The sequence below is a fragment of the Rhinoderma darwinii genome, chromosome 8, assembly GCF_050947455.1.
Source record: "Rhinoderma darwinii isolate aRhiDar2 chromosome 8, aRhiDar2.hap1, whole genome shotgun sequence".
In the NCBI taxonomy this organism is placed as follows: domain Eukaryota; kingdom Metazoa; phylum Chordata; class Amphibia; order Anura; family Rhinodermatidae; genus Rhinoderma; species Rhinoderma darwinii.
Genome location: NC_134694.1, coordinates 26414797 through 26423892, shown reverse-complemented (window position 1 = coordinate 26423892; position 9096 = coordinate 26414797). Strand labels below are relative to the sequence as shown.

Below are 9096 nucleotides of genomic sequence, written 5' to 3'. Positions count from 1 at the left end.
CACACATCACATACACAAACATAACTTACATGCTCCTGCCGCCGCCGCTGCCTCCACTCCTAGTCCTTGCTTCTGAAAATATGGACGGAAGCCCCGACCGGAAGTAGTCATCTTACTGTCCGGCCGCGGCTTCCGGTCCACATGAAAATGGTGCCGGATGTCGCTCTGCCAAAGACCTTCCTTTTGGACTGTGTGGGAGCGGCGCATGCGCCGTTCCCACACAGACGGCGTGCGCTATCGTGAATGGAACGGCTCCCGTTCGCATTCTCTATGGGGATGTATGTGCCGTATTCCATCTCTGTATGTGTCGTTAATCGACACATACAGAGATGAAAAAAAAATGGCAGCCCCTATAGAGAAGTAAAAGAAAGAAAAAAGTACAACACAAAAACGCAAATAAATAAAATTTATTTTAATGACATACTAGAAGCAATAACATATAAAAAAAATTTTTTCGTGACACCTTCCCTTTAAGAAAATCTAAACTAAAAACGAACCTATGGGATTAAAAAAAACAAAAAAAAAACCAGTAAAATAAAAGAAAGTAATATTCTTAGGGCTGGGCTGCGTGATGTGAATCTCTCTGACTCTTTGCTGCCTTTTCCGCTACAATCTCCCGCTGGCGCCAATCTCTCACATGACCTAGTTCTGGCACTCCCAGGACCTCCATTAGAAATTTCTGGGCCCCAAATGTCGGGGGGGGGGGGGGGGTTGTCAACAGAGAGAGTCGGAAGGGGGACTGGGGTGTGACACAGACTGGTAGTGGCTCTGTGGAGGGGCAGGTCGGAAACAATAGGTGGGCAGGCGCTCTATGAGGGGACAAGGAGAAGAGACTGAGTGGCAGAGCTCTGTGGAGGGGATAGGGCTAAGAGAGTGGAAAGTGGCAGGGGTGGAAGTGAAGCTCTGTGGAGGGGCAGGGGGGAACAGGAGGGCAGGGGCTCTGTGGGAGACCAAGGAGGGAGACAGTAGGTGTACAGGGTGGGCATCATAAAAAGATCATTGCATTGAAGCTGCTGCTTTTACACAGCAAGATGCAGTTCTGGCAGCTGCTTCTGGCTCCTGCAGGCTTTATAATCTTCCACTGCCGCCGCCTCCTCCTCACACGTCACACCGATGTCACCTGCGTAGAAACCAGACACAAAATTAATTCATATCCCTGACCAGACCCTTAAATTAATTCAGACTCCCAGACAGATTCCTAAACAAATTCAGACCTAGGGATGGGCAATTAATCGAAAAACAAAATAGAAATTCAGCGCAATTTTTTTCTCCGGTTTAAACTGTATCTGCATCTTTAAGACGCAGATACAGTTGAACCCAATGGTGGAGCAGGGGACCTATGTTCACCAGACACACATTCCAGAGGAGCAGAGGGATCTACTCCATTCGTCGATGGAACGGGATTAGGTGAGTATGTATTTTTATTAGGCACTATTTGGGCTGTGTGGGGCAGTTATGGGGGCATTATACTGTGTGGGGGCAGCTATAGGGAGACATTATACTGTGTGGGGGCAGCTATGGGTGGGCATTCTACTGTTTGTGGGCAGCTATGGGGTGCATTATACTGTATGATGTAGCTGTAGGAGCATTATACTGTTTGCAGGGCAGTTATAGGGCCATTATACTTTGTGAGAGCAGCTATGGTGCAAAATAATGTGTAGGGCATCTATGTAGCATTATGCTGTGTGGGGGGCAGCTATGGAGCATTATACTGCATGGGGGCAGCTATGGGGGCAATATACTGTGTGGGGGCAGTGTCAGGGGGTATATTATATACAGTAGTATAGAGCAGGATCAGGGGATAAATATTAATTAAACGGTGTAGAATGCAAATAGGGGGCGTGGTATGCAAAAGGGGTGTGGCCCAAATAATTGTTCATTAACCGTAATCGAGGCTACATATTCAATTAATCGTGATTTTGAATTACGTCATAATTGCTCAGCAATATTCAGACCCCAAAATTAATTTACACCCCAAATTCAGTCTCCCAACCAGATCTCTAAATTATTTCAGCCTCCCAACCAGACCCCTAAATTAATTCAGACCCCCGACCAGAACCCGCAATTGATTCAATTTTACCTCTAATTTAATTTACACCCCTAATCAGATCCCAACATTTTTTAGACCCCTATGTACTTACCGCTCCTGGGTCCTCTTGCCTCTCTGGCACCTGACGTTCCTGACACTGGGGCCCTTCCTCACAAGACTGACGCTGGTCAGTGTTAGGAAGTTGTAAGCGCCGCCGCACATGACGTTATGACGCTAACCAGCATCAGTCTCTTGTGAAGAAGAGCCCCAGCGTTAGTAGCTTTGAAGAAGAGAACCAGCCCTGCAATATAATGGGGACTGTTCTCATCTCCAAATTAACTATGGACAGCAGAGGCCGTGGGCCGATTTTTTTACTTTTTTGTCTGGGCCCCCGACGGCAGTACCAGTGGTACTGCCCTGATGGTGGCCCTGGATGTTTCTAAGGCTAGACGGCCTGGCAACTGAGTAGTGTCCAATCCATATAGTGCTTGCGCAGTCACTTGCTATTGCAGGTAAAAATACTACTAAATTTACTTTTACCTGCCCACCTAGTGTAAATACCTGCTGGGCTAGTGGTTTACCGGCCCGACTGATGGATACATACAGCAAACACAATGTGACTAGTGCCTCGCTGCTCTCCACAGCTAAACCCCGTTACATTGTAACTCTAGTTATAAATCACCCTAATAAGACTGGGTTCACACAGTTTTTTGACGCGGAAACCGCGCCGCAAAACTCGTCAAAAACGGCCCAAAAATGCCTCTCATTGATTTCAATGGGAGGCGGAGGTGTCTTTTTCCCGCGAGCGGTAAAACCTGCCCTACCATGCCCTATCTTCGGACATTTACGCCTCTGACCTCCCATTGACATCAATGGGAGACAGAGAAAGCGTATTTCGCCGTTTTATACCCGCGGCGCTCAACGGCCGTGAAAAACGGCGTGCAAGGAGAGGAAAATCTGCCTCAAACTTCCAAATGGAATTTTGAGGCAGAATTTCCGCCTGAAAAAAACTCTGTGTGAACCCAGCCTAAACTGTTTTATTTATTTTAAGTAAGAGCAATGTACTTGGGTGGCCACATAAATGGTATTCTGGGCAAAAATATTTATTACCTATCCATGAGATAAATGTTTAGTTGGTGGTGATCCCCCCTCCCCCCAGCCAAACAATCGTAGCAAGGAAAAGTGTGGAGACTGCAATAACAGCCAGCCATTTTCCCCACGTAGTAATGAACAGCTCCCTATGGAGAAGAGAAACCAGTCACAGCCGCACAGCCTCATGAAACACTATCTCTTATTTACATAGTTGCGGAAAATGTAACTAATGACGTCATCACCATGCGCAGATACAGAACACTAGAGGACTAACTGCAGCAAATCAGTGTCTCCATTACAGGAGCCATTTTCTAATAGACCACATAGTGTACGGCGTAATCCAGCCTTGCCTCTACGATGAACTAGTCTTCCTCCAGGAATAGAGTAGTGTTTATGAAGCAGGGATCTGCTCGCTGTGCTGCTGCGTCATGCTGGGCGCGACTTCTCTGTGACTCCATGGGAGCCGGGTCGGGAGTGAGTTTTATGGGTACGATTGTTACAGGTGAGAACCATAATTACTAGAGCAAATCCTGAGGTATACACAGCTACACACTGCGGGAGATAGGCGGGTTTATGATGAGTATCTGGGGAGCTTTCTGTCATAGGGATTCAATAGTTACAATACAGTTTGTTTTTATTCTGCCTTCACCGGGACGGGGAGGTCATTCAGATAAGACTGAGTTGTAGGAGTCCCTATGTTTATACCGTCTGGGGACAGGACAGGTATTGTTGCCTATAGCAACTGACTCTGATTCTTATTATCAGTAATGTATGTAATAAAAATGGCACATAAAGTCTGGGGTGGGATATGCCATAGGAGATTGATCAATACAATTATGGAAGTTCTCTGGTGCAGTTGGGTAGAAAGTAAGAACGCCATGTTTATGAAGCCCATCCATCAATTTATCTCTTTATCAGCCATTCATCTGAATAGCCAGCGTGAAATACTACATGTACGGCCAATTAAACTTTCCCGCCAGGCTTTCCAGGAGTCGGACCTTCGGTGATTAGCTGATGGCTGCGGCCTAGTCTAAGGCCTCATGCACACGTCCGTGCAATATTTACGATTAGTAAATACTGCACGAATGGGCCACGGACCGTCACCCACGTTTGCGGGCCGTGCTGAAATTATGAAGTATGGGAGCACGGTCCATAAATGCAAAAAATAGCACGTCATTTTTTGTGGGTCATTTCTACGGCCTGGTATGCAAAAGGGGTGTAGAAATAATTGTTCGTTAATCGTAATCGAGGCTACATATTCATTTAATCGTGATTTTGATTTACGTCATAATTGCCCAGTAATATTCAGACCCCTAAATTAATTTACACCCCAAATTCAGTCTCCCAACCAGATCTCTATTATTTCAGACCACCGACAAGACCCCTAAATTAATTTACACCTCCAATCAGAACCCTACATTAATTCAGACCCCGGACCAAGCCCCTACATGAATTATTTTGTGAAGTATCTAACCTGTCGTTTATGCGCTTGATTTTGTTTTTCGGCATAAAACAGAAGTAATGTATCGCTTCCAAACAGCTTTCCGTTGTTTTCAGTGGTAAGAAGCTGTGTAGTTTATACGAGGCGTCATTTTACTCTGCTGTTTAAAAAAAAGCTCGTAAAAAAGAAGCTACCACTCACTTCTTGAGGCGTTTTTGAAGCAGATTTTTCACATTTCCAATGGGCAATGCCAGAGATGCTTTAAAAAAACACTTTAAGGCTATGTTCACACGGGGTCTTTTGCCGAGTTTTTTGACGCGGAAACCGCGTCGCAAAACTCGGCAGAAACGGCCCGAGAACGCCTCCCATTGATTTCAATGGGAGGCGTCGGCGTCTTTTTCCCGCGAGCAGTAAAACTGCCTCGCGGGAAAAAGAAGCGACATGCCCTATCTTCGGGCGCTTCCGCGTCCGACCTCCCATTGACTTCAATGGGAGGCAGGAGAAAGCGTGTTTTATGCCCGCGGCGCTCAATGGCCGCGGGTGAAAAACGGCGCGATAATTGCTATTCACACGGAGTATTTTGGGGGAGGAATATCTGCCTCAAAATTCCGTTTGGAGCTTTGAGGCAGATATTCCTCCCCCAAAATACTCCGTGTGAACATAGCCTAAATACGCTTGGCGCTACTGTGGACACAGCCATAAGTTTAGAAAGGGGTTTTCATGTGCTACAGTGTGGTGGGAAGCGTTTATAGGGGGTAAAACCTGGTCACAGGTTTTCTTTAATGGGGTTTTCCTGACGCTAAAACTTGATGGCCTATCCTCACGATAAGCCATCAATAGCTGATGGTTCGCAGCCCGACTTTTGGGAACCCCGCCGATCAGCTGTTTTGAAGGGGCCGCGGCGCTCGTACGTTCATTTCCAATGAACAATGCCAAAAACGCTTTGACATATCTGCTTCAGAAAACCTTTTCAGTGGCTTGGTCTTGAAATCGGACTCGTGTTTTTCTGCTTCATACATATGCCGTGTGAACATGCCCCAAGGTTCATGAGTGCTCCCTTTTATTAATCAGATGGCACAGTATTTTCTTGTGCCGTTTGGGCTAATGGTGCAGCGGACCGGTCTCCATGCTATGCTGCCCTCCGACAGACCCTACGCGCTACCTAGGTCTATGTCTGTGATTTTTCCCGCCGTTAGAACATTTTTATCTAGCGTGTAGGGTTGAATATTAGCTAATAAACATTTGACAGGTTTGTTCATCTCTTGTTTCTAAACTAGTCCTTACCGACACTGCATATCGGGGTGATGTCATAAGGGATGATGTGTTTTAATTGCAAATGACTACTTTTTTTGCAATCTTTTGTTTTATATTTGTTTTTCAGATGTTCACAGACCTTGGATCACTTTGAGGATGATGATTAGAAATTTTAGCTAGGTTTTAAAAGCAAAGTAAAGATGTGTGAGAGAACTGGAATGCTCCACTTCCAGCTGGACAATCATGGGGACTCCATGTTGGGGAGGATGAACGCGCTGAGAGAACAGAACAAATTCTGTGATGTCACTGTGCACATTGACGACGTTGAGGTTCCGGGGCATAAGGTAGTGCTGGCAGCTGGTTCCCCTTATTTACGGGACCAGTTTCTCTTAAGTGATGCCCAGGAAGTGCACATCTCCATTCTACAGAACTCTGAAGCTGGGAAACAGCTTCTTCTGTCCTGTTACACCGGTGTCCTTGAATTCCCTGAGATGGAGCTCGTGAACTACCTAACAGCCGCTAGCTTTCTACAGATGAGTCATGTAGTAGAAAGATGCACACAGGCCTTGTGGAAGTTTATTAAACCCAGGACTGCTCCGGAGATGAAAAATGAAGAAGGCGAAACCAGAGGAGCACCGGAGATCGTGGAACCGGAGGAAGAATTGGAGGATACCTTGCAACCAAATTCCCCAGTGGCTACCAACTCTGAAGAGAGTTCAGATAATGACGACATCCAGATTGTCAAGGTTGAGTCTATTGGTGATATGTCCAGCGACAAAGCCAAAGTAAGCCAAAGCCAGTTCATGTCTTCGGAAGAAACCGCTCTGCACTCCTTGGAGCCGCAGCACTCCCTCATAAATTCCACTGTAGAAAACCGAGGCGGAGAGACCGACAACAATCCTGTACACAACTACACCGTGTCTGACAACAGCAGTGACAATATGGGACCATCGCCTAAAGAACTTTTTGGTCCCAGCAACAGGATTTTGGACAAAACTCTGCAGTGGCATCACCAGTGTCCCAAGTGTACTCGGGTATTCCGCCATTTGGAAAACTACGCCAACCACTTAAAAATGCACAAGCTGTTTATGTGTTTATTATGTGGAAAAACATTTACACAGAAGGGCAACTTGCATAGGCACATGCGGGTACACGCGGGCATCAAACCCTTCCAGTGTAAGATATGTGGTAAAACTTTCTCTCAGAAATGTTCCTTGCAGGACCACCTGAACCTGCATAGTGGAGACAAGCCTCACAAATGCAACTACTGTGATATGGTCTTTGCGCACAAACCTGTGTTACGGAAACACCTGAAGCAGTTGCATGGTAAAAACAGCTTTGATAATGCCCACGAGAGGAGCAGCCAGGACGTCAGTCTGGACTTTGACGCTTTTGCCGGTGCTCATGATGGCAGTGAAATGATAACTCAGAGTCTACATAAATAAAATGACGTTTTTAAAGGGAACCTGTCGCCATCATTTCACCTATTAAACCAGCAATACCTGGTAGTGGGTGAAAAATCATTTCAATATAACCTATAATTGTCTTCTTAGTCGGCTCTGTAGCTTTAGTATTCAGTTTTTAGTGTTCCAACGCCGTATGCGAATGGGCATAAAGGAGTCTTCATTCCTCAAGTCTTTCAGAGTTTACTCCGCCTCCTTACTTTTGATTGACAGCTCTTATGGTGTGTGCGCACAAAGGGACACCAGATTATTACGATAAAAGGCGGGAAATGTTTGCAGACCGTTATTTAGAGTCGGAGGAGGAGTTTAGGAGGGGGGATAACGGCAATGAACTTTCGGTAGCAGCGGCCAGTGAGGGATAAGTAAAGTTCAATAGGTGAAATGCTGGTGACGGGTTCCCTTTAAGGACAGCGCTTTTAAATGCACAGATCTATTCTCACAATTCAGCTGCGGATTAGATGTAGACGGACATCACTCATATGTTTGGTACCCACATTTTATGACCCTCTCCTTCAGATCTTGAGACTTTTTATTTACGTTTTTTTTAACGTGAACAGTTTGGTTTTGTTGGCCAAACGTGGTACTTTGTAAACCGAAAACTGAGTTTAGTAGTAACTTCTAGGCAGCTATGCTTTGTGCAACTTTTTATTATTGTATGTGATGTTGTAGACATACATCAAGCAAAAAAAAAAAAGGGTCTGTATCTCAGTATTGAAGAAGTGGTGGCAACCTGACAAGCTACTGGTCATTGTATTATACTAATAAATTGAATTATGGTGACTGCTCACAATTTAAAGAGACACTTCAGTGAATTTCATTTATTGTGGCCCCCGTTTGTAAAGTCCACCCGATAAAAGGTAGGGCAGGTCACCCTCCTACCGGGCGGTTTGTTGCAGAACTGTCCCGGATGCAGAAATATCACGTGACTGCACTGTGACAGGCCGATTCCTACAATGACTGCTATGTGGATTGGAAGTCTCAACACTATACATTCCTATGAGACTCACATTGAGCGTCCAATAGGAATGCATAGTGAAAGTGACTTCCGGTCCACACGGCAGACGCTGTAGGAATCGGCCAGTCACGTGACATCATTGCTGCCGGGATCGTTTGGCAACTGATTGTACAAATAAAAATAAATAAATCACTGGATTGTCTATTTAAAGGTTATTCTCATCTTATAAAGTGATGGAATATCGCTAGGATATCACTTTAGGCGACCAGGGTCCGACTTCTGGAATCCCCGCTGATGCTGAGTGAATGGGGCCGGTTGCATTTCCCTGTGCGGCTAGGTGGCCGGGAAAGCCGATGTGCCCACAAAATGTAGAAGGGAATGCAGTGCTAAATCAGCTCTGGGGCCCCTTCATTCCCCGGTCCCGTGTTTTATTCGGAACTACAGGTATAGAGTTTTCCACCACCATTTGTGTCATGCTGCACCACTATGGCAATCCTTTATGCCGTGAGAGTATTTCTCCATTGACCATGAACATCTATAACAAGACAATACAGTATACGGCTGTTTTTTACTTTTAGCTGTGATCCCAGTTTAGTACCAGGTCACACTTGTGTTTCACAAATCTCTAGATTTAAAAAAGGGTTTATTTTATAGAGGGATGTAAAAGATATTTTATTGAAAACCTTAATAGGTAAGGTTTGGAGATCATTGTGAAATGTCCGTTTTGTGCTCTTCTGTGGCATATCGCCCGTTTCAGGTGGCAGTAATAAGGCTGCATTTTAGAGTCTTTATTATGAAGGCAACACCTGAATTCCAACCCCCATCACAGGGGGCAACCCTTTCGCTTTTAGTACGGCTTTAA

The 9096-nt window shown here is 45.4% G+C and overlaps 1 protein-coding gene and 1 long non-coding RNA gene across 2 annotated transcripts; one reads left to right on the top strand and one right to left on the bottom strand.

Moving 5' to 3' along the window:
* Positions 1-392: 392 nt before the first annotated feature.
* On the bottom strand, positions 393-3398 carry LOC142659409 (uncharacterized). Its single transcript, XR_012850322.1, has 2 exons — positions 3140-3398; positions 393-1120 (listed from the first exon to the last, which is right to left on the bottom strand). It is a non-coding gene; the product is annotated as an uncharacterized LOC142659409 (long non-coding RNA).
* ZBTB26 (zinc finger and BTB domain containing 26) lies at positions 3391-8654 on the top strand. The gene is made up of 2 exons (XM_075835524.1): positions 3391-3623; positions 5944-8654. The coding sequence occupies exon 2, from the start codon at positions 6017-6019 to the stop codon at positions 7259-7261; it is 1245 nt and encodes a 414-aa protein (XP_075691639.1). The 5' UTR covers positions 3391-3623; positions 5944-6016; the 3' UTR covers positions 7262-8654.
* The last annotated feature ends 442 nt before the right edge of the window (positions 8655-9096 follow it).

Bases quoted from the DNA above. Each gene is read 5' to 3' on its own strand.
- ZBTB26 (XM_075835524.1), top strand. From the start codon at position 6,017: ATGTGTGAGAGAACTGGAATGCTCCACTTCCAGCTGGACAATCATGGG.